The 24,619-nt window shown below is 51.6% G+C and overlaps 1 protein-coding gene across 5 annotated transcripts in view; it reads right to left on the bottom strand.

Moving 5' to 3' along the window:
• LOC101332340 (spectrin beta chain, non-erythrocytic 4) overlaps nt 1-24,619 on the bottom strand; it is a 51,105-nt gene that overhangs the window by 11,147 nt on the left and 15,339 nt on the right. For 4 of the 5 annotated variants that reach the window (XM_073795876.1, XM_033844025.2, XM_073795877.1 and 1 more), the window contains 9 exons: nt 23,242-23,332; nt 19,646-19,792; nt 17,998-18,261; nt 6,955-7,179; nt 6,026-6,115; nt 3,198-3,476; nt 2,975-3,105; nt 1,891-2,095; nt 1,112-1,492 (listed from right to left, as the gene is read on the bottom strand). In XM_073795876.1, coding sequence (XP_073651977.1) covers nt 1,112-1,492; nt 1,891-2,095; nt 2,975-3,105; nt 3,198-3,476; nt 6,026-6,115; nt 6,955-7,179; nt 17,998-18,261; nt 19,646-19,792; nt 23,242-23,332 — 1,813 coding nt within the window. Of the gene's footprint in view, nt 1-1,111; nt 1,493-1,890; nt 2,096-2,974; nt 3,106-3,197; nt 3,477-6,025; nt 6,116-6,954; nt 7,180-17,997; nt 18,262-19,645; nt 19,793-21,784; nt 21,932-23,241; nt 23,333-24,619 lie in introns of those variants that run through there. The other variant, XM_073795879.1, reaches the window with a different exon arrangement.

Raw genomic sequence — 24,619 nt, 5'->3', positions numbered from 1 at the left:
TTCTGACTTCTTTTAAACCCACTACCGTATTTCTCTCATGTCTGCTGCCTGATGTTTCTTTGACTTACCTGCATTCTGACTTCTTTTACACCTACCATCAGGTTTCTTTCAGTCTACTGTCTGATTTCTTTTAGTCTGAGAGCTCTATTTCTATTGGGTCTGCCACCTCATTTTTTCAGGCCCACCTCTATCTTGTTTCTTTCAGGAAACCCTTCCTCCACCCTGACATCTATTAGACATGCTGTCCAATATTTTCCACTCCATTTTTTTCAGACCCACTCCCTACTACCCAATTTCCTTCAGAATCGCTATCCAATTACTATCAGGTCTCCTGCCCACTTTCCGTTGGTTCTGCTGTGTGTGTTAGACCCACTGCTCACTCTCCACGAGCTCAACCACCTGATTTCTTTTGGCGGGACCACCATACTTGTATCAGACCCACCATGTAATCACTATCAGTCTCTCTGCCTGATTTCTAACAGTCATCTGTACGATGCACATACAATAATTGTCCAATTTCTACCTTCTATCAGACTTGCAACCCAATTTCCTTCGGTTCTACTGCTTGAGTCCTATTAGGCCCACAGCTTCATTTCCATGTGATGTCTCAGATCCACCTCCTAATTCCTATCAGACCCACTGCCTGATTCCTATTAGCTCTGATTTCCATTCATTAAATCCAAACCCACCAATTTCTTCGAGGAAAATCATGTGATTTCTGTCAGAGACCTGCTGCCTAATTTCTATCTGCCCCACAGCCAAATTTCTCTCAATGCCCTCGCAATTCCTTTTAGACTCTCCATCTGGATTTGGGTAACAGTTTCTAGGAGAACCCCTGCCCAATCTCCACTGGAAACACCGTCTAATTTCTATCAGGCACGCTATACCACTTTTCTTCCGTCACTGTCTGAGTCTACGCAGCATGCCATCAGTCCGTTTTCCACCTGCCGCATCGTGTGATTTCTCCCTGTTCCGTGGTCTGTTTTCTATCTATCTCACCACTAATTTCAATGTGGTCCACAGCCCGATTTTTGCCTGCTCTGCTGCCCCCATCCCTTGGTCACACTGTCCAGGCCCTCCCACCTGTCCCTCCTGGCCGCCAGCTCCCCACCTGGGACACGAGGAGCTGCAGGTCATGTTCAAAGGCGCGCAGGGTCCGCTGCATGGAGCCGGCGCTGGGCCTCGGCTCAGGCGGGGTGGTCAGGCGAGGCAGTCGCCTCCGCTTCTCCTCGATCTGTCCTTGAAGCTCTCGGGCATCGCTGAAGAACTTGTGCAGCTCCCGAGAGGCGGCCAGCAGCTGGGCCCGTGTGCCCATTAGCTCCAGAAGCTCGGCCCAGGCCTCGTTCAGCCCGTCCTTCCACTCAGCCATGGTGGCCGCCGCCGTGTGGCCGCCCTCGATCAGCTCGTCCACCATCTGGTTCACCGCCGCCAGCCGCTCCCGCCCTGCCGTGCCGGTCTCACTGGCGAACTCCGAGAATTTCTCCTGCAGCACCTGCCACCGGGAAATGGGGGCCCCAGCGTGGGCAAAGGTGCCGTACACGCCGGCCCCCTCCAGCCCACCATCTTGTGGCAGGTGAGAACAGTAACAACACTCATGAAGACAATCAAAAAATATCCAACACTTACTGAGCGCTCATTCTGTAGCGATAATAGTAACAACAAGAATAAAAATAAGACGACAAGAATAATAACTAACGCTGTGTTAGGCCCTGTGTGTGCTCGGTACTGTCCTAAGGGCTTTACGTTATATTAATCCATCTGTGTCTCAACAGAGCCATGCGGTGGTGCTATTACAATTCTCCTATGATGGATGGGGAAACTGAGGCCCAGAGAACCTTAGTAGCAGACACAGCGGCCACTGGATCATTGCTCCTTCCTAATGCTGCTCACCGTGACGTGCTCAAAGTCCTGGCCGAGCTCAGGTGAGCCAGCTACCACCTCCTTCTCTGCGATCCAGTGCTCGAGCTCGTCCACCTGGCGGCTGAGCTGGTACAGCCAGTACTGCTGCTCCAGGCCCACCCGGCGTTCCTCGCCCAGCTCCTTGAGTGCCACGTACAGGCGGTCCACCTGAGACTGCCGCCGGCTGATCTGCTCGCTGCTGGGGGACAGGGAGGGGCAGGGATGGAGCCCCCTGAGACTTCCAGGACAGAGCTCTGACCCCCTGCCACCCCCCGCCCCAGCTCAGGGCAGAGCTGTGCAACCCTGCAGGCAGGCCACCCTTCAGGCAAGGTTGAGTCCCGTCAGACTCCTTCACGCGGGACTCTGTTCTGCAAGCCTTGGATGCAGCCAACCCAGCACTTGCATCTCAGCGCTCAGGGAAAACTCTGCTTTCCTAAGCTTGATAAGCTCATCACCCCCTCCCTCCACCCCCTCCCAGCCTTCCAGTCCGTGGTCCCACACTTGGCCCCTCCAGCGACCTGAGTGGGACTCCAGACCCCCTACTTGGGTCCCCAGACAACCCACCTCACCTCCAGTCCCAGTCTCCAGGCTCAGGCGGACAGAGGTCTAGCTCTGTGCCTCTGTCTCAGATCTCACCCCTCGGCCCAGCCTCCTAGATGTGGGCCCTGCACTTAAACTCAGGGAGGCCATATGACCCGCTGTCCAAGAGGTCTCAGGCCATGCCCAATCCCAGTGCTCCAGGCTTTTTTGTCCTAGGGAGAGGACCCTTCTCTGTCCTGAGCTCTTACTTCTCCCCTCAGACCTAGACATCACCCCCCTCCCCTACACTCAAATCCTAGTGCTCACGGCCCCACCCCCTCAAACATCCCTGCGCAGCGCTCCTCTCTTCCCGGCCCCCAGCCACTTGCCAAAATCCGAAAGCACCAGCCCGGGGCAGTGAGGGACCCCACCCCCACCCCAATGTCCAATCCTGGCCTTGCCCCAATTTCCAACAGCGAAGCTCCAGATCCTGCTGGATCATTCCCTAAGAAGCGGCCCCGCGCCCCTGCGTGGCCCCGATCCCCCGCCCGCCCACCTGTCCGGGTGCCCCATCTCCAGCAGCGCCCGGCACTGGCGCGACAGCTGCGCGATGCTTTCCTCGTAGTTCTCCACGCCCTGCTCCAGCTGCAGGTGCTTCTTGAGCAGCTGCAGGGTACTCTGTTCGTCCTGGGGGCACACGGCGCCCGCGATGAGGAGGCAGGGGCCGGCCCCGGGCTCCAGCGCCCCCAGGCCCCCCCGCACCCCCAGCCCGGGCGCACCTTGCCCTTGTCCTCACTCATCATGAGCAGCTCCTGCTCGCCCAGCCACGCCTCCACCTCGGCCACGTCGAAGTAATACTGCTCCACTTGGAAGGCGGCGTCCAGCACCTGCTGCCGCCGCTCGGCCGCCTCCCGCAGTCCGGCCCAGGCGCTCTGCAGCTGCTCTTGGCCGCGGCGCACGGCCTCAGCTTCGGGGCTGCGCAGCGACGCCAGGGCGCCCGCGCGCTCCAGCACCTCCTCCAGGCGCGTCCCGTGCGCCTGGATCTCCCGCCGCAGGCCCTGGGGGTGGGAGTGGAGAGGAGCGTTCAGAGGGCACCTCCACGACTGGCGCCGCCCAGGAGAGGAGAACAAACAGCCGCAGATGGCCCACCACGTGCCGGGTACCACTTAAGCATTTTGCGGTTCCTCGCTCACTCATCCCCCCCCCCCCCCGTTGCAGGTGGGAAAACAGGCACGGAGAGGTGACGTATGTTGCCAGAGAACAAGCAGCTAGTAAGGGGGTGACAGGATTTGAACACAGGAGGCTGGGTCCAGAGACTCTGCTCTCAAACAAGATGACCGGTGATTGCAAGATTACCCCCTTAATGGCTGCAACACAGACCTAAACACAGGTATCATTTACATGCGTATCATTTACATACAGTGAAGTGCACCAATCTTAGGGGTGCAGCTCGACACATTTTTACACATTATACACCTGTGTACCCAGATCAGGATACAGAATTCTTCTGTCACCCCCAGAAGGTTCTCTCCACCAGCTCTGTAATTGCTGAGTACTTTAGTTAACCTCTTCTATGCCTCGGTTCCCCAACTGGTAAATGGAGTTAATAATAATAGCCAACACCAAGCGCCTGCCAGACACTTTGCTAAGTAAGGGCTTTGCATAATGTAGCCACTCTTTTTTTTTTTTCCTGCCACACCTCATGGCATGGAGCGAACCTGTGCCTCCGCAGTGGAAGCGCAGAGCCCTAATCACTGCACTGCCAGGGAATTCCCTGCAGCCACTCATTTACTCCTCACTCCAACGCCAGGAGCCAGACATCGTTCTCATTCTCATTTCACAGATGAGGAAACTGAGGCACAGGGAGGTTGAGGAACTTGCTGAAGGCACATGGCTAGTGGTGGCCCCCTAATATCTACCTTGTGGGGTTGCTGTCCTGTGGAGCACTTAGAACCGTGTCCAGCAGGCAGTAGGTGCTCAATCAACACCAGCGGCTAGTATGTGTTTAACAGCCCCTGGGTAGCCAACACTCTCTCACACACACAGCTGAGCTCCCCCAATTATAAGCATTAAGTGCCCTTGATCAGTTTCCTCAACTGTGAAAACGATGGGCCAATTTTGTTTGTTCCCAACACTGTTGACAGCCAGGAGTATTTTCATCAAGATAGAAAAACAAAACTCAAAGCAAAACTTCAGCCTCTTAAAGAATTCCACCAAGTGCAGCATAATCACGAATCTTTCCAAAATAATTTCTGTACTCACCTTCCCACCATCCTTCAATGCCCTATTCTCCCAACTTAGATTTTTTTAAAAATAAAAGGTGGTAATGACAATACCTACCTCACAGGGTTATTGTGGAGATTAAATTAAGTAACTGATATAACCCCCTAGGACAGTATGTGGCACACAGTAAGTCTTTAATCGATGTATTATTATTATTGTTATCATTATTATTATTATTTTTTGGCCATGCCACGTGGTATTCGGGATATTAGTTCCCCTGACCAGGGATCGAACCTGTGCGTGTCCCTACAGTGGAAGCGTAGAGTCTTTTTTTGGGGGGGGATGGGAGTTTCTTTTTTTTTTTAACATCTTTATTGGAGTATAATTGCTTTACAATGGTGTGTTAGTTTCTGCTGTATAACGAAGTGAATCAGCTATATGTATACATATATTCCCATATCCCCTCCCTCTTGAAGCGTAGAGTCTTAACCACTGGACCATCAGGGAGGTCCCATCACTGTATTATTATTACTCCTCTTATATATGTCTTACTTTGGGCTTTGGTGAGAGAGTGGCTTTGATCAAAGTGTTCCTCTGCAATTGGGTTCCTCTGCAAAAGGGTTCCCTAAGCAACTGGAGACCCACGGCTCTAGACCAAGTCTCTACTTATTTAGATGTGGAAATTGAGTCTCAGGGAAGTAAATAAAGGTCCAGAGATTTTTAGCGGCTCAGAAGCCCCCCACTGTGCTCGGTGTAGGTGTCAGCCCTCCGATCATCTCTGTCCTCTCTCCCTATAGGTGTCTGCGGTTCTTGTTGGTTTGTTGTTTTCTTTTTCGTGGCCCAGTAGCCAGTGTCCTTACTTCTAGTCACAGGACCCTAATTTTCATGTGGGGAATCCCCTTGTCTCCATCTCAGCCCAGATAAAGTTAAGGCTGACCCCACCTACAGGTTCCAAGGGCGAGCCCTTAGTCCAGACCAGGCCATTCAGAGCTGTCTAAATCCCTGACCACCATGATTAGTTCAGTGTGGACATGTGATTCAAGTTGAGCCCAAAAGAGTTATTCCTGGGACTACTGCTGAAATTACTGAGAGAGAAAAATTCTCTTCAGTTTTACTGGTGGGATATAAACTTGAATCTGTTGGAGTTCTTTTACCAGCAGGAGAGGAGAGCTGGCCTGAGAACAAAGCTAACAGGAAAAAAAAAAATGGAAATGAGAGATTCATGACGTCTTGGAAGCACCTGATGCATCTATCTGCGGTCCGCGGTCTCCGCAGTTACAAGAGCCTATAAATTCCCCTCTTTGGCTTTAACCACCTTGAGCTGTTTTCTATCATTTGTATCCAAATGTGTCCTAACCCACTCCCTTGACGTGGCTCTGCTCACCTGGTTCTTTTTGATGTACTGCTGGACGGCCTGCAAACCACTGCCTCGCTCTGTCTGCATGGCCAGTGGCAGCCGCTCCTGGACCCATGCCTGGAGAGGAAATCAGGGATAAGGTCAAGGGAAGGACACAGGGAGCAGGGCAAGGACCCCTCCCTCCCAGCTAAACTGTAAGCATCCAGACCTCCCCGGCATCCAAGGCCCTTCCTCGCCTAAAAGTCTGGTCATGTCTTCAGCCTCCTCTCTGGACATGTTCTGTCTTGCTCTCTGCACGCGAGCCAGGCTCACGCTTACCTCTGGCCTTTGCACAGGCAGGTCTTGCTTCCTGGAATTCCCTTCCCACTCCCTCAGCAGGCTCCCTCAAATGGACTCTTCCTTCACGTCTCAGCTCAGACATCCCCTCCTCCAGGAAACTCTCCCTGACTTTTGAACTTGGCCAGATGCCTCCTCCCGGCTTTCACAGCCCCCTGCTTCCCGCATCACATTCCTAACCACACCGGGTTGTCACTGACTTAGAACAAGTCTGAATGAACAAATTAGTGAATGGCTGAATGAGGAAATGAATGGATGAGTGACAAGTGAGTAAGTGAATAATAAATAAATGAGTGAAAGAATGAATAAAGGATGAGTGGATGAATAAATCAATAACTTCATGAATAAATCAATGAGTGATTGAAAGTGTTAATGAAATGTGGAAAAGTGAATGAATGAGTGAATAAGTAAGTGAAAAACTTAAGGACTGAATGACTGAGTCTATCTGCTTATTAGTGGATAGGTCCCTCAGCCATCTCCACCCTTGAACCCTCCTAAGTCCCATGGCCCCGCCCCCATCCCAGTCTCCACCCCCTCTGCCGGCTGGCCCGCCTCTGGCCTCATGCCCCGCCCCACCCTCGCACACCCCTCCCGCCCCAGATCCCCGCGCGGATCCTCACCAGCTCGTCCTCGACGTCGTGCGCCACCTGGTGCAGCTCCTTGGAGGCGAGCAGCAGGCGGCGGCGCTCCTGCAGCGGCTCGAGCAGACGCACCAGGCGCTCGCCCACCGCGTTCTGCCGCTCGCCCACCAGCTCCTTGCTCGCCGGCTCCAGCGGCAGCGCCGCCGTCTGCGCCTGCAACTCTCCCACCTCGCGGTACCACTCCTCCACTTGAGACTCCATCGACTGTAGGGACAAGGGTAGGGTCAGCAGGCCCCACCCTCCCTCCTGATCCCGCTGTGGCTCTCCAGTACCTTTATGGTGACAGCCAAACCCCTGGTCGAGGCCCACTATTCCACTCTCCCCTGGCCCAATTCCTTCCAGAAGCGCTGCCCTCCTCTCTGATCCTGCAACCCACTAAGCTAGTTCCTGTCTCAAGGCCTCTGCCGTAACTATTCCCTCTACCAGGCATGCTCTTCCCAGTCAATCAGATTTCAGCTTAGCTGTTACCTTTTCAAAGAGTCTTTCCTGACCCCCTGGACTAAAGTGGCCCATTAGTTCATTAGTTCTCAGAAAAACCCTTCGAGGTTGGTGGTATCCCTATGTTACAGAGGAGGAAACTGAGGCCCAGAAAAGTTAGGTAATTTGTCCAAAGAGTCAACCTTTCCAAATATCAAAAATAAATACAAAGCTATAATGGTTGATGTGCCACAGGGATAGACAGAAAGTGGAAAAGCAGACCCAAGTACACAGGAGAATTCAGACAGTTTATAGATGCCATTTCCAACCTCCGAGGAAAGGATGGGTTATTCAATGAATGGTCAGGGGCCAAGTCGCTGACCAATTTAGCTGGATCCCTTCCTCACTCTTTATGCTGAAAATAATTCCAGATGGATTAAAGACTTAAGTGGAATAAGTAAATCCATAAGGCATCCTAAGAAAACCGGGGCAAAAGCTTTTATAATCTTGGGATGGAGGAAATCTTTCCAAGCACATAAACCGTAAAGGGAAAGATTTATAAATTTGGCCACAAAAAATACTTTTGTTTTTAAAAAAATACTTTTGCAACAACCTAAATTTCTAGATTCAGTTAAAGGCAAATAACAAGCTGGAAAAATAGTATGTGTTAGAGCAAGGCGCTAGTTTCTTTAACAGTAAAAGAATTCCCTTTTATCCTGCTTCCTTTGTCTCTGCAGCACTTAACCACCATCCGATAACTGTCTTTACTTGTGAAGCCTTTTTTAATTGGTCTCCTGCTTCTGGAATGTTAGCTTCATGAGGGCAGAGGCTGTGTCAATTCACCTCTGTATTCCCAAGTGCCTAGAACAGTGTCCAGCATGTAATGGGCCTTCAGTTGCGGTTTGTTCAATGCACAGATGAATGACATCAGCAAAGAGAGATGGCCCAAAAGAGAAATGGGCATTAGATGTGAACAGGCAACACAAAGAAGAAAAAATAAGTGCACGAAAAGAGTCCCAGTCTCACTAATCGGCAGGATAATACAGATTAAAACAAGGTATCTTCTTCTATTCATCAGATTGGCAAAAATTTAAAAGATCAATAATATCTAGTGTTGGCAAAGATCCAGGGAGATGGGCACACTCAGCCACTGTCAGTGGTGGTGTAAATTAGTAGAGCCTTTTTGGAAGGCAGTTTGGCAGGTCCTATCCAAATGCAATACGTGTCAAAATGCTTTGATCCAGCACTGGTACTTGCACTTCTAGGAATGTATTTAAAGAAACACTGGCACAGGGACTTTCCGGGTGGCGCAGTGGTTAAGAATCTGCCTGCCAATGCAGGGGACATGGGCTCGAGCCCTGGTCCGGGAAGATCCCACATGCAGCGGAGCAGCTAAGCCTGTGCGCCACAACTACTGTGCCCGCGCTCTGGAGCCCGCGAGCCACAACGACTGAGCCCGCGTGCCACAACTACTGAAGCCTGCGCACCTAGAGCCTGTGCTCCACAACAAGAGAAGCCACCGCAATGAGAAGCCCGCACACCGCAATGAAGAGTAGTCCCCACTCGCTGCAACTAGAGAAAGCCCACGCACAGCAACGAAGATCCTACGCAGCCAAAAATATAATAAATGATAATAATAAAACTAAATTAATAAAAAAAAGAAACACTGGCACATACGCACAAAGATGTTTGTCTGAGGATGGTCATCATAGCAGAGATGTTTGTCCAAAGACCTCATCATAGCAGAGCTTATAATGGGGGAAAAAAAAATGGAAACAACCTCGATGCTCATGAAGATTGAAACGGTTAAACAAATCCACATCAGTATTGAATAATACCCAAGATTTACTGTTAAGAGGAAAACAATTTTAGAACCTACTTATGAATAGATATTTGCAGTGGATTACACATGCATAAAAATTCCCTGGAATAAACAAGAAATTAATAACAGATGGTACCTATTGGGGGGATGAGAATTTAGTGAATGGGGACAGGGACGAAGGAGAAACTTTTCACATAGGATTTTTTAGATAGTTTTTGATGTCTGGACCATGATATTTATTTATTCAAGAATTTAAATTAAGCATGAAATACAAAGAAAATGAAACCACTGGTAATCCATATAGGCACATCTGTGAACACATAGAAAGACATCTAGAAGGATGCACACCAAATAATAGTTGAAGTCCCCTTTGGAGTGTGGGATCCGGAGGCACGTTGAAGTGAGACTTTGTTTTACCAAAGATATCTAGGTTAGTAGGATCTTCCCCCCACCCCAAATTTTATGTATTGTGTGATTCTAAACAGATGGGGGAAGTCTAGAAAAGAAAACAAAATAATGAAATTAAGTGGTAACAGATTACAGCAAAAGACTGAAACCCAAAGCTGGAAACTTAAGAACCAAATTAAGACTTTTGTTGGGAGGTTCTGTAGTGCAGAGGGGTTGGTTTTGCCTGCCTAACATCCGTCCCTTCCTTTGCAGCACCTGAAAATCCACTCTCAGATCCTGAACTTCTTGAGGAACTGATAAAACCTAGAGGGCCAAGGTGGCCACATGTTCTAAACCTGGCCAATCAGAACACTGGGTCAGGGATGGTCCTATTACCTAAGCTGGGCCAATGAAAACTATTACAGTTTCCTAAGGGGCTGATGAAACCAAGCGGTCCAAGAATGGCCATGTGAGTCAGGCCTGGTCAATGAGAAACACTGAATCACCCTGGCCACAAGGATTGGGTAAGAGATGGCATGTAACCTAAGATCAGCCAATGAAAACTCTTCCCACTTTTGCTGGAAAGGTGTGTGAGCTCAAAAGGGGTGGTCTCCTTCTCATCGTATTCCTAAAGGTAGAAGAACACAGACCTGGGATACTGGAGACAATTTTGCCACCAGGAGGGAACAGGCTCCCCAGTGACGAGGCCAACACAGAGAAAAGCAGGGTGCAGAAACAAAGACAGAGAGATTCCTGAGGATGTAATTTGAGGAACTGATCCAGCCATGCCCCAAGCTCATACCCCCTGGATCTTCCAGCTATGTGAGCCAACACTGTCCCCTTCTAGCCTAAGTCCTATGAACTGCACCCCAAAGAATCCCAGCTGATACAGTTCACAATCTGTAGGAGTCATAAAAATGGGTAAAAAATCAAACCTTATAACAAGTCAAAACCATGTACAATGGAAAAAATTTTAAAGGCACAATTATAAGTGGCAGAAATCAAAGAAAAATGAAATAGTCATCCCCCAAACTTTTTCGCTAAGAAGAACATTGTCGTGATGTGTAGAAAACTAAAAATGCATTAGAATTCAGGAAACTTTCAAATATAGTCTGAAATATGAAGGTTATAAGTTCCACTTCCCCATGAAATGAAAACTCCTCTACCACCTCTCCAGCAAGTGGCCGTGTGACCCGAGATGGAATAATTCCAGGCGCTGCCACTTTTCTACTTCTACAAAAATGCCACGTATTTTGAACAGCCATTTAATGTGTATCCTTTCCTGCAAACATGGGCTAAGGATACAGAAGTACAATGGTCCTTAAACACATGAAAAGATGTTCAGCCTCCTTCAATATTTAGGAAAATGCAAATTCAAGTAACTACGAAACAGTACCTTTCACTTCTCAGATTAGCAGAGATGCAAAAGCTTGCTAATACCTAATGACGTCAGCCATGTGGGGAGATGGATGGCTCTCACACTGCAAGTGTGTCCACTGCCGTTTCAGGAGAACACTTGGCAATATTTGTGAAAAAGTTTAATGCATACACCTTTTGGTCCCAGAATTTTACTTTGAGGATTATTATCTACAGAAATATTTGCACATAGGCTCAAATACATAGGGACAGGGATGTCTGTTGTGGCATTATTTATACTAGCGGAAGATTGAAAACAGCCCGAAGGTTTCTCAAAGGCTGGTTAATGACATTGGCAAACTACCCCTGGAATACCAGGCAACAGTTTAAAAGGACAGACTGTATCCTCGATTTTGTGACAAGGAAGGATGCCTAGGGTGTTTTGTCAAGTGAAAAGGCAAGCTTCACTATAGGCTGTATGTCATGTGTATGTGTGTGGGTCTGCAGAGAATATTTCTAGAAGGATGGAGCAGAAACAGTTGAGAGCAGTTACACCCCTGTGGAGTGGGACTTGCCTGTGGAGGAGGAAGGAAGACTTCACTTTACACATCATACCCTTCTGTTTGAACTCCTTGCCACAGCAGCGATAATGGGTAACACACCCTGATTGCTCTAAGCGCTTGACAAGAATGAATTCGTTTAATCCTCACAACAGCATATGAGGTCAGGGAAGATGGGGATGCTTGTATGGTTCACAACTGGAGCCCAGCTCCTGGCTCCATGCCTGGCACAGAGTAAGTCTCCATAAATGCGTGTTGATTTTGTTTGTTGGATTGGTCACCATGCTCTTCTGCTTCTCTTGGTATGAAAGGTTAACATTAAAAAGAAAAAAAAGTAAACTAGCTTTAAACGTTAAAACCAAAGAAACAACATGGATGATTCTTGAAAACATTAAGTGAAAGAAGCCAGACGCAAAGGACAATATATTGTACGATTCCATTTATGTCAAATGTCCAAAATAGGCAAGTCTGTAGAGACAGAAAGTAGACTAGTAGAGGGAACTAATGGGTGCGGGGTTTCTCTTTGGGGTGATGCAAATGTTCTGGAATTAGATAGTGGTGAGACTCCCTTGACTTTGTAAATACACTAAAAATCACTGAATTGTACTCTTTAAGAGTGTGTATTTTGGGAATTCCCTGGTGGTCCAGTGTTAGAACTCCGTGCTGTCACTGCTGAGGCCCTGGGTTCAATCCCCGGTCGGGGAACTAACATCCCACAAGCCGCGCAGCACACGCAAAAAAAAAAAAAAAAAAGGGAGATTAAAGGTAAAAAACAAAACAAACAAACAAAAGACAGAAGAGCCTACTTCCAAAAGAGCTTCAGGCGCTCTGCCCCATGGTGACACACAAGCCCCGACCCCCACATCAACCTGATTCCTTCTCGGATCCACCTGCTGTCTTCCCATATTCCAGCTGGGGAGACTGAGGCTCAGAGACGATCAATGCCTGGTCCAGAGTAAAAACTGCCAGAACCAGAATTTGAACCCAGGACCAAGTGACCACGAAACCCTAGTGGCCCTCAGTCACTCTGCTTCTCTGTAATTGGGGATGATGCGGCTCAGAAAGGTGGGGTCACTTGTCCTCAGTCACACAGTAGGAGAACGAGGGTTCAAACCCTGGACTATGTAGCTCCTGACTCTGGGCCATGATGAGCTCGATGAAGAAATGTGGGGCAAAGAGTTCAAACCCTGGACTGTGTAGCCCCTGACTCTGGGCCATGATGCGCTAGATGAAGAAATGTGGGGCAAAGAATGAAAAGGGGCAAAGAGAGTGTTTTCTCGGCCAGAGAAAAGAGCCTGGCTTAGGGTGGGAGGTAGTCTTTACGGACTCAGCTCAGCAGCTGCAAAGACTCCACGTGCATCTTCCCCTGACTGGTCCCCCTTAGATGGCAGGAGACCAGCTCCCCGCTTCCCTCCCCAAGCAAGAGCCCATGGCTGAGCCAGGCCAGCTGGTCAGACCCCTGGGATTGGGAAAGCAGGGGTTTGGGACTCTACCATCTGGCCCCTCAGCCGGCAAGGACAGTTGGAGGAGGCCCTGAAGGAGGACTCTGGGTCACATGGCCTAGACCTGGGAGGCGGGGTTCCAGGAAGGCTGCTGCAGCAGCTGGGGTGGGGGACAAGGGGAAGGACACGAGGAGGACACAGGGATGAGGCGAGATCAAGGGAGAGGGGCAGAGATGGAGAACTGAAATGAAGAGACGGAGAGAAGAGAGTGAGAGAGTAAGACAGAGAGAGATAAAGAGACAGAGAGACAGACAGACAGGTGAGAAAGAGAGAGAAAAAAACTAAGAGAAAGAGAGACACAGAGGAACTGGGGGAGACTGGGAGACAGGCCCAGAGTGAGGCAGAGGGGGAAGAGATCACTCTCACAGCCACACCCCCTCAGACCCGGAGCCAGCACCTCCCCCAGCCCAGCCTGGCCCTGGTGCCCTGAGGGGTAGAGCAGCCAGGAGATGTGCCCGGCTGGACCGACCCCCTCCCTCCTGCATATGCACAGGGTCTGGGATCTCAGGCAGGCCCCAGGGGGACAGCAGGGCCTTGGGAGGCCGCTCCCCTCCCCAGTGGCAGCTCCTGAGGCCCAGCTGGACTCCATATGGGGCCTTGGCCCACTGAGTCACTCCCCACCTCGGGCTCCCTCTGCTGGGGAAAGGGGCCAGGAGTCCTGTGCTGGGCCTACCCATCGCTGTGTGACCCCCCACCCCCAGGCTCTCATCCGCCCTGGGCCTCAGTCTCTCCCTTAAACAATGGGGACCTCACCTCCTGGTCCCCAGGGCTTGGTGGGCCTAACCCCCTCCATGTGGAGGGAAGAGCCGGCTCTGCACTTGTGTAGGGCAGGAGGCCCCAAACCTTCCCTCTGAAACCTAAATGGCCAAAAAGGGAGACGAGGATGCTCAAGGTCACCAGTTCCACCCAAAATGCAAACGCAAAGACCGCAGTGAGATATGCTGCCTATTCACCAGACTGGGAAAAAAAATCTAAAAAGTCTGCCAACACCAAGTGTTGGCAAGCATGGGCAGAAACAGGAGCTCTCATTTGCTGCTGGGGACGAGAGCATTAAATGGCATCAGGACTCAGGCGAGCAATCTGTCACAGGTGAACTGTAAACTGGCAGTTGTAACTTTCGGCGCTATATTAACGTCTCATGTAGCACCTCCCCCCGCCCCGCCAAATACATTTTTTAAAAGCTCCATGGATGGGGGGACGTGCCAAACTGGAATATAATCAGAAACAAATGAAACAACTATTTCACATAAATAACAGAATCTACGGAAGGCAGAGAAATAACCCAACTTTTGAACACAGTATAGTGACGATGTGCCCTCTGGTGGAAGACAATTAAAAATTTAAAACCTGTAAGCGAGAACTGTCTCTTAGTCAGATTTGCTGGGTCAGCAATTCTGAAACTACATCCTGCAGTATGTAGACTTTACAATGTTTGTATGAAATCACTACTGTTATTATGTCCATTTGACTGAAGAAGAAACTGACGCACAAAAAGAAAAATAATTCCAAGTTAGCCAGTTGGTAAGTCACAGAGCTGGGCTTGACCCCAGGCAGCCAGGCTCCAGCATCCATGGCCTTGACCTTGGCATGTACTGCCACCCAGAGTCCCGCTGTCACCAAATGGCTTAGCATTAGGGTCCTTCCCTTTGCACGGAGGAGGCGCCTGAGGCTCAGACCTGAGGCAAAGCCACGTGCCCAACATCGCACACCTAGTAAGTGGCAGAGCTCTGATTCAAACCCACACCTGCTGAGTCCTGAGTCTGTGCTTTTATTCACTGAAATAAACTACTGAGGAAGAGTTAGTCAACATCGTAAGACGATGAATAGTCGTAGTAATAGTTGCTGCTGTGCTGGAGGTCTCCATTTGCCCCTCCTGACCCACAGTCTAAGCTTCTCCATCCTGCTCTGTGCCCTGGGGTCACTGGGGGCGGAGTCGGGTGGGCTGACCTGTATGGACCATAGCAACTGGCTCCCCTGTCTTCTGGCTTCCAGGTTGGCTGGGCTCAGGATTGGCTACATAATTTGCAGGGCCCAGTGCAAAATGCAAATGCAGGTCCCTTGATTCAAATGTTCAGAATTTCAGAACAGGACAGGGATTTCCCTGGCAGTCCAGTGGTTAAGAAACCACGCTTCCACTGCAGGGGGCACGGGTTCTATCCCTGGTCGGGGAACTAAGATCCTGCATGCTCCGCGGCACGGCCAAAAGAATTTCAAAACAGGAGAGCAGAGCATAAAACCGAGTGTGGGGTCCTGTGGGGCTGCACCCATGAAGTAAGTCCTGTGAACGTAGCGGAGGGGACCTATCATTTCCCGGCTCCTCCCTGCAGCAGCGGCCATTCTTGCCCAAGGGTCCCCGCTCCTTCCAGGTGACTCTGCACCCCCTGTCCTCCCCCACCCCCCTCACCCCTGCCCGGAAGTAAAGCTCCCTCCTATCGGCCCCAAGGCTTCCCCATTCCCTGCTCACACCTTTGTCAAGACTCTCGATAGGCCCTCTTCAAATCGTCCTCAGTGGAGCATGCCTTCTGTTCCTGTTGGGATCCTGACAGTCACAGATCCCCATTTGCTGGGAACTCACCACATCCCAGTGCACACCTTCACCTGGCCCTGGGATGCCCGCGCTGAGGCAGTCCTACTTAAGATGGGACGACAGAGGTTCAGAGAGGGACTACACTTGCACCCTGGCTGGGATTTGAACCCAGGTCTGTCTGCCACCCCTTAGGGCTTTCATCACTTGGCCCCTAGCTGCTACTACTCCTTGCTCCCTCCTCTGTCTGACCATCCAGGCCACCACTTGTTTCTGCCGATATTCCAGGTGATCCCTCAGAGCAGACGTGGGGCCGAGTCATCCCTGCGTGACCACTGCCTGCGCAGCTATGGACCTCAGGCAGTGATGGATTTTTCAGAGGCCAGTGAGAGGGTCATGTTCCCCACCATGGTCTGGGAGTATCGAGGGAGGAGGGTGGATGGGAACTAAATGTGGTCCTGAATGGCCACTTGGTGGCTGTGTGACTTTGGGAGAGCCAGGACTCTTTCTGTGCTGTGGTTTCCTCACATGTCCAGTGAGGATAACCACAGCACTTCCCTCGTAGGGCTGCTGGGGAGGAGGGACAGGTTATCAGTGGCTGGCACAGAACACAGATCAGCGGTTCTCAAAGTGTGGTCCGGGTACTCCTGCGGATTCCCAAGATCTTTTCAAGGGGTCTGCAAGGTTACAACATTGTTTAAAAAAATACTAAGCTGTTAATTTGCCTTTATCCCTCTCATTCTCTTCCAGGTGCACAGCAGGGTTTTGCAGGGACCGCATGACCAGTGCTATTGCAAGAGACACTGAATGCAGAAGCAGAGGTGAGAAGCCAGTGCTCTTTTTTTTTTGGCCACACCGGGTGGCATGCAGGATCTTAGTTCCCCGACCAGGGATCAAACCTGTGCTAACCACTGGACTGTCACGGAATTCCCTCCAGTGCTCCTTTAAGCCGGGCATGAAAGGGAGCTGCAACGTTGAAAACGATGCCAATCTTCTGCCTACATTTTTTTGTTGTTGTTTTGGAAAATATAGTTATTCTTCATAAAAGAATGCTTTGGGGTTCATAGGTGATTGATTTATTGTTGTTGTTTTTAAACAAAATCAATCGTTTAAATATGTCCAGTTTTCATTTTTAATATAGTAAATATTAAACACGCAAACAAGCTCTTTGGGATCTCAGTGATTTGTAAGAGGTAAAGGGATCCTGGAGACAAGGCAGTTGAGAACCGCTGGGGTACAGAAAGCAATGACGTCCCTGACATCCTATTCAGATCTGTTGCTCTTTGCTTCTTTGCCCGTCTTCCTCGCCAGAATGTGAGCCCCATGGGGGCCATGAGTTTTTGTCAGTTTTGCTTACTGCTGTATTCCAGAAAAGCGCCTAGCGTGTTGACATAGGTGCTCAATAAAGATTTGCTGCATAGATAACTGAATAAATACTAATTAGTGTCATGTGCTTTTATTATCAGTCGACTTTTTTTTTTTTTTTTTGCCAGACACTTTAGAAGCATAACTATGCGGGAGTGGTGAAGAGTTGAGGGACTTGGATTTGAATCCAAGCTCTGCCACTGGCTACCCTGGGCCATTAGTTCACCTCCCAGAGCCTCAGACATTGTTCCTGGGATGTAAAGGCAGGAGTTGTCACACCTTGGGAGGTGAGACGCAGCTCCTACATTCGCACCTCCAGTCAGCGCATCAAACAGTAAGATACCAAGCACCACAGGCTGCCAGGCTAGGAGCAGAGATAAAGCAGACACTGTGTCTGTTCTCTAAGAGCCGCTGTTTTGTAATGGAGACACTGGCTAGCTGTGCGTCCTTGGGCCAGGCTCTCTACCTTCCATGCCTCAGTTTCCCCGTTGGTCAAATGGGGGATAATAACAGTACCAATCTCTTAGCGTTGCTGGGAGGGGTCAGTGAGAGCTCGGCACAGAGGCTGGTGGGGGAAGCACTCCATGAATGCCGTTATTTTATTCATTTATTTATTTTGGCTGCCCGAGTGGCATGGGCATCTTAGTTCCTCCACCAGGGATCAAACCTGTGCCCCCTGCACTGGGAGCGCGGAGTCTTAACCATCGGACCGCCAGGGAAGTCCCATGAATGCTGTTATTATTCTGTGCAAAGCCAGCCCCCTACCTCTGGGCCTTGGTTTCTCCATCCAGGAAACAGGTGTCAGGGTCCTGGAAAACGCTCAGTGTGCTTGTGATCTACCTACTGCTTTTTGGCTCTAAATCTTTCCTCCCCCTTTGTACCCCCTTCCCTAGGGGTGGTGGGTGCTTCCAATAGTGGCTACTAGCTGGACTGCCTCAGTATTCCCTTTCTGTTTCCAGCTCTTCTAACACATTTGAAATAAATCCCTATCTTAAATCCCCTCTGTCTGAAATACCTCAAGTGGGATCTGACCCTGACTCTGGCCCCACTGTGTTTAGAAAGCCCCCGTCTGTGTCAGCCAGGCCGTACCTGCAGCTTCTTGAGCTGGCTGTTGACAGTGGCCAGGTCCCCACCAGGGTCCACATCTTGCAGCTGGCTTTCCATGTGAAGCAGCTTCTTGTCCAGCTCAGCGAAGCTCTGCACCAGCTGGTCAGCCTTGCTGGCCTCAAAGAGCTGCCTCGCCTTGGCCTGGGTGGTGCTCTCCAGCTCCGCCCAGCACTGCCGGATCTCACCCAGCTTCTTCCGCACCGAGGCTGCCAGCTCTGGTTTCTCCTGCATCAGTTGCTGGCCCTCCTGCCCCAGACGATGGGAGGCAGGAAATGAGGGGGAGGGAGTGGATGGTGGGGAGGGACAGAGAAATATGGGGGCAGCAGAACATAGGGAGAGACGTGGAGAGAGAGACAGAATCAAGGAGTTGGAGACACACAGAGAGACAGAGACATGATGGGTGATTGGAGAGAAAGCACCAAGCATGGGAAGAGAGATGAGGAGAGACAGACAGATAGACAGAGGTGTGGGGAGGGAGACAGACAACACAGAGGCATGAAAAGGAGACAGCGAGAGACAGATAGCCATAGAGTGGTGGATACAGAGATGTGCACAAAGTTAGAAACATCGGAAGAGGACCATAAGACAGAGAAGGGGAGCGAGAGACAGAGGTGGAAGAAAGAGACAGAGAGAACAAACCTCCATTAAACTCCAAGTCAAGGAGAGTGGCTTTGCCACGTGCCACCATTATGGGGCACCGGTGGCCATTTAAGGGTTTAAGACCCACCTGGGTCCCTCTGTTTTGAGTGAAAAGAGTGGGGGGATCCAGGGCAGCAGGTCTAGGGGCAGTTTTGGGGGTTGATGCTTAGAGCAAAAATCTGCCTGGGTCCCTCCAAGCTGAAGTCAAGCTCCAATATATGCTGGCCTAGAGCCACATATATCGTATGACGTATTAAAAAGAACAATACCATAGCAATTACAGCTCCTAGGTGCCTGGCCTTGTGTTAAGCACTTTATGTACTCAAGAGCCTACATTTCTTATTTCCTAATTTTAAAGCAGAGCATAAACAACAAGGTCCAATTGTATAGCACAGCGAACTATATTCAAAATCTTGTAATAAACCATATGAAAAATAATATGTATATGTACGTGTATATGTATACACATATATATGACTGAATCACTTTGCTGTACACCAGAAACTAACACCATGTTGTAAATCAACTATACTTCAATAAAACTGGGGCTCAAAGAAGTTAACACAATTCCCCCAAGGCCCCAGAGCTGGTAACAGCATAGACAGAATGAGAACCCACGGTTGTAGGAACCCAATGTTCACTTTAACCCCAGCTTCCCAGGGCTGCCCCAACCTGACTACCTGACTTTCTATTTTAAATGCTCCAAATGGTGTGGAGGGAAGCCTGGTAGGGGAGATTATAAGAAGGGGTGAAATATTTAACAACCATTCAGAAGAGATGTTGGCCATTTCACAGACAGGCAAACTGAGGCTCAGAGAGGTTACGTGAATTACTCAAGGCCACAAAACTAGGAGCAGATGTGGAAGTTATCTGAACCAGTTCAGGGGTATGAGAAGAGCGGGCTGGCAGCGGAGGGTGAAGGAGGTGAGACATGGGTTCCCTGGAGGCCCCTGGCACCTGGCATGGGCAGTGGGTCCTTCTGCATACTCACCCTCTCAATCTTCTCCAGCCACTCCTTATTCTGAGCCAGCTCTGCCATGAACGCCTGATGCCGGAGCCATCTCTTATGCAGCTTGTGGCCGTCTTCCCGCGTGCTGTCTCGCGCCATCAGCATCTTCTCATGGATCCAGCCATCCAGCTGTGCAGGATGGGGGAGGGGCTCAGCCAATTCCCCACAACCTGCCATAGCCCCGCCCCCCCATCCCCTCCACAATGTCCCAGGTTCAGGGCCTAGGCTTCTAGGACTGGGGAAGGAGAGAAGGGTGGGATGGAAAAAGCTGTGCAAGTGAGGCCTTTATGGCAGGGGTGTGCAGCTTAAGCCCTTTCCTGGGGAGTAGGGGATGGATGAAAGGGTCCCCAGAATGCAACGTCTCTTAGCCCTCTGTCCTCAGGGCAGCCCTTCTCAACTCCTCATAAGCCCTAAGCCCCAAGGTAGGGTTCCTAGGCCAGTCTTCCCACCCATAGCCAAATCAGCCCTCCAAAACAAGCCCTCCAACCTAATTCAACTCACTTCCGATTCAGTCTTGCACCCCTCACCCCCAGCAATACTGAGACCCTTCAATTCAGTCTCAGCCACCCCCAATAAGGACCAATTCAAGATCTCCAACCCATTCCCAAAGGTATCAGGTGAAGCCCCATATCTAGTCCCAGACCCCCAATATGGCCAGATGAACCCCTAAAAACCCTCCCAACTAGTGCCAAGTCTAGTTCCCTCCAAACCATCCCTCCAATGTGGGGTAGACCCATCCCCTGCAACCCAGATCCAGCCTCCTGAATGAGCCCACAGAACTCCCCAAATCCAGCCCTGAGGATCCAGCCCAAGACCACAGTTCACCAAAACCATGATGCATTGTGGCCCCCAACCAAAGCCAACCCCCCAAATGCAAGCATCAGGGCTACCTTCTGGCTCCCCACATGAGTCTACCCCAAATGAGATGCTACAAATCTAGCATCAGACTCTCCAGCATGGACCAGATAGAACCTCCGCAGCCAACCCCCCCTCCCAAACTAAAGCTATTTCTAGCGCCCCCACTCACCAACAAAACCGGTCATCCCAAATGCAAGCAACAGGAGTGGGCCCCTCTCGCCACCCTCAGCAGACCCGTCACAGGGCTGCTTTCTGAGCCCCCCCTCCCTCCCAATGAGACTCGTCCCTCAAGCAGGAACCTCCCCACTCATGACCAAACCTGGCACCTGGGCAGTTTGCTCCTCCCCTTTCTCCTCCCCCCTCAGTCACAAGATCCTCCTCCTCCCTCTTGGGGAAAAAAACAACAGAAAATCACGGACTCTGGCTTACAGTCATAGCCAAGGACAAATTCCCAGTCGGCCAAACCCCACTCCATGTCCCCTGAGCATGTGCTCCCCAGGGGTCCAGGACAGCGTCATACTCCCTCATACATACACAGACACACACACGAGCCAAGTCAAATGCTGAATCCTCCAATGCTATCAGATTCCCGACAAGCAGGGAAGAGTTTGCCAATGGCAGCCACAGCGCATAGGGAAGGCAAAGCCCCTGAAGGAGAGGTACTCTGTCATCAAGGTAAAGCCCCCCCAAAGTGATTGACCCCCATCACTGAGGGCAAAGCCAGAGTCCCCAACAACCCAGGAAAAAAGCTCCCAAGTGTCAGAGCCCTCCAAACCCAGAGCAAGTCCAAGACCCTCATCGCCCACGGCAGACCCACGCAAAAGTGATTCGCCCCCATCATCTAAGGCTAACGCAGATTCTGCAAGAACCAGGGAAGAATCTCTCCAAAGGCTGAGGGTCCCCCAACCCCAGGGCAAATCTCAGAGGCCCCATTACCCAGAGGAGAGGCCCCTAGAGAGGTTGGGACCCCCTTAGCCCCCAGGGCAAATCCACACTACCCCAGGAGTAGCCTTAGAAGTCCTCCCTTTCCGCTACTCTCCCTTGGGACCTGGCCCCTCAGTCTGGCCCGCAGCAGCACCGCGGACAGCTCCCGGCATCTGGGCCCCTCCCCAGGACTGGGGTCCCTGCGCCTTACCGACCCGCCCCCGCGCCGCCGGCGCCCCTCCCTCCCGCGGCGGGCGGGCGAGCACGCGCCCAAGCCCCCTCCCCCGCCCGCCTCGGCGGGGGTGCGCGTCAGCCCCCTCCCCTGGGCGCCCCCGAGACCTGAAGTGGCGGAGGCGTTGGCGGGCGGTCCCTGCAGCGGGCGGGCGGGCCTCTCGCCCCTCTACCGCGACGGCGGCGGCAGCGGCGGTGACGGCTGAGTCTCCGGCGGACGCGCGCCCCCTCCCCCGCCACCGCGCAGCGGCAGCGCGCCCGCCCGCGCGCGCCCCCTACCTGCCTACGTGCCCGCCTCTCTGCCGGGCCCCAGATGCGCGTAGAGGAGAAATCATCACCCTCCCTAAAGCATGGGAAGGGGGGTGTTCCTGCGCCATCTCAGATGATTGCTGCTTGGTCCAGAACAGTCTAACGAGAGGGGGAAGGGGCTCCTGGGACAAATCAAACGGCGGGGGGGAGAGGGGGTAGGCTGGGGCCTGGGCTACGTCAGCTATGTGAGGGGGTGAGGTGGGGTGGGAAAGGGCTCAGATTCCTGGCTACCTCAGCTATACAGGGGTAAAAAATATGGGAGTGAGCCGGAAATATCTCTTATAAGACTTCAGTCCAGAATAATCTCCAGTGGGAAGAAGGGGGACAGGGGGTTCTTGAACTCATCTCTAGTGGGCTCGAGTCCCAGACCCATCTCTAATGGACTTGAGTTGGGAGGGGGTATATGGAAGCCCTTATCCATTTCATGTGTGGGGAGAACATGGGGGTTCACCATGGGGGGAATCAAATCATCTTTAATTGGGGAGATTCGGACCTGGTTCCTGAACCATCTTTGGTTGGGGGAAACTTAAGTACTGTATCATCGCGGAGGGGGTACGAATTATCCTGAGTCAGGTAGATAGATGAGACCAGGACCATCTCTGTTTGGGTTTAGGAAAATGTTTACTGGGCCATCTCTCATGGGGCCATCTCTTATGTGGTCAGGGTGCAGAATAGTTTCTATGGAATGCAGGGTAAGGAGAGAAAGGCAGCATATCTCCTGGGCTGTCTCTAATGGAGAAGGGGACCTGGACCACCTCTGATTTGGGTTGGTCCTAATGGTTGTGTAGTTCATCTCTAAAGGGGCAGAGCTTGATTCCTGGACACTGTTAAAGGGGCGAAGGCTTGGTCGGGGACTGTCTCTGACCGAAGCTGCGCTCTGGGCTTCTGGTCCACCCACGGCTCCCCCCACCCCTCTCCTGTCTCCCGTCCCTCTCTCCCCATCAGAGAGCTGCTCACGAACCTCCGGCGGGGAAAGGTGAGATCAGCGCGCGTCCCCGCGGGACCTGTGGGCGCGGACGCGCGCCGTTGCCAGGGGCACCCAAGGCCCCTCCCTCCTTCCCCAGCGCGTGGGTGGAGGAGCCTTGAGGAGCATGCGCACTGAGGCCAGGATCCGCACGCCTCCTGGCGGCGCGAAGTGAACTTCGCTCCGCGACCCACTTAGACGGGGCGCCCCCTCCCCCACTGCGCCTCGGTGCTGGAGCACTTCCCTGTCTAGGAAGGAAGTCCCTGTGCCCCAGCACAGCTGGAGTTCCTACCTCGTGGCAGTCTCGGAGGAAGTGCTGCAGCCCAAGTTGGTCGTGTAGCTTCTGCATCCATTGGTGGGCCCGTAGTTGGTTTTCTTGGCTCCTGGGGGTGGAGAGATAGGAATTGGGGGAAGCCTGTGTCTGGGGGCGCTGGCAGTAGGGCTGTGAGGGCGTCAGGCTTGTCAGGGCTAGGAACCTGGGGCATATGTACAAGTGAGGAAGAGGAGAGAGCAAGGTAGGGATGGGAGTAAAGGCAAAGAAACATCAGTGGGGGCAAAGCCAGGGACAGAGCTGGGGGAGGAAGAGAGAGGAGGGAGGGAGAGGAAGGCGGGGTGGGGGGAGAGAGAGAATGGGAGAGAGAGGGACAGAGACAGACAGATACCTGAAAAGAAAGAAATACCCTTAGAGAGACACAATCCCATAGAGAGAGATAACAGACCTACAGAGTAAGAGATACCGAGAGAGATAAAAACTTAGAGAATGAGAGACACCTAGGGAGAAAGAGAGATTAGGAGGGAGAGATAGATTGACGGGGGGTGGGGGGGTATGCAAAGGCTTAGAGAGATAAACAGGAACACATACAGGCACAAGACCAGAGATAAAGAGAAACAAAGACTTCAAGAGGGAATGATTGACAGAGACTTGGATGAAAGACAGACAAAGAAAGAGACCCAGAGATAGAGAAAATAGGAAAACACGAGGGAAGAAATGAAGCAAGGGTAGTGCCAGAGACAGAGAAAGAGACAGAGAAGAGAGCAGTAGACAGAAAGCAGAGGGAAGGAAAGTGACAGAGAGGGTCAGGGGAGGGACAGCCCAAAAAGGGACAGGAAGAGAAGTGGCCGGATGCCCCCAGTAAAAGACACAGCCAGACAGACAGAAGGCTGCAACAGAGTTGGAGAGAGGGATGAGAGCAGGGCATGGATGGATGCAGCCGGAGCCACACGGAGGCAAGGAGGGGCGGACCCTTGGCCTAAGTGAACTGGCTGGGCTGGACCCAGGCCCGACCACCCCGGAGCCAGCAAGCACCACAGCCCCAGGCAGTCTGGCCTCCTGCCCACAGTGCAGGGCAAAGTGCCCAAGAGGCCTGGTGGAGACGGCTGAGGGGGTCCCTCTTTGCTGTGCCTTGAACAAGCAACTCCCAGCTCAGGGCCTTGGCACTGGCTGTTTCCTCTGCCTGGAACGGTCTTCCCCCCAAAGTGTACTCAAATGTCACGTTCTCAGCAAGACCCCTGCTGATCACTCCCCAACACTTTCTGGCTTTCTTTCCTTCTTTAACTTTCTCCTTTGCACTTAACACTATCTAACACACTGCATATGTTACGTATTTCTCTTGTCTGTCTCTCCCCCCAGGACGTCATTCCATGAGGGCAGGAATTTTTTGTCTGTTTTG

Source organism: Tursiops truncatus, chromosome 19 (assembly GCF_011762595.2).
Source record: "Tursiops truncatus isolate mTurTru1 chromosome 19, mTurTru1.mat.Y, whole genome shotgun sequence".
In the NCBI taxonomy this organism is placed as follows: domain Eukaryota; kingdom Metazoa; phylum Chordata; class Mammalia; order Artiodactyla; family Delphinidae; genus Tursiops; species Tursiops truncatus.
This window is presented reverse-complemented; position numbering and strand designations above follow the sequence as displayed.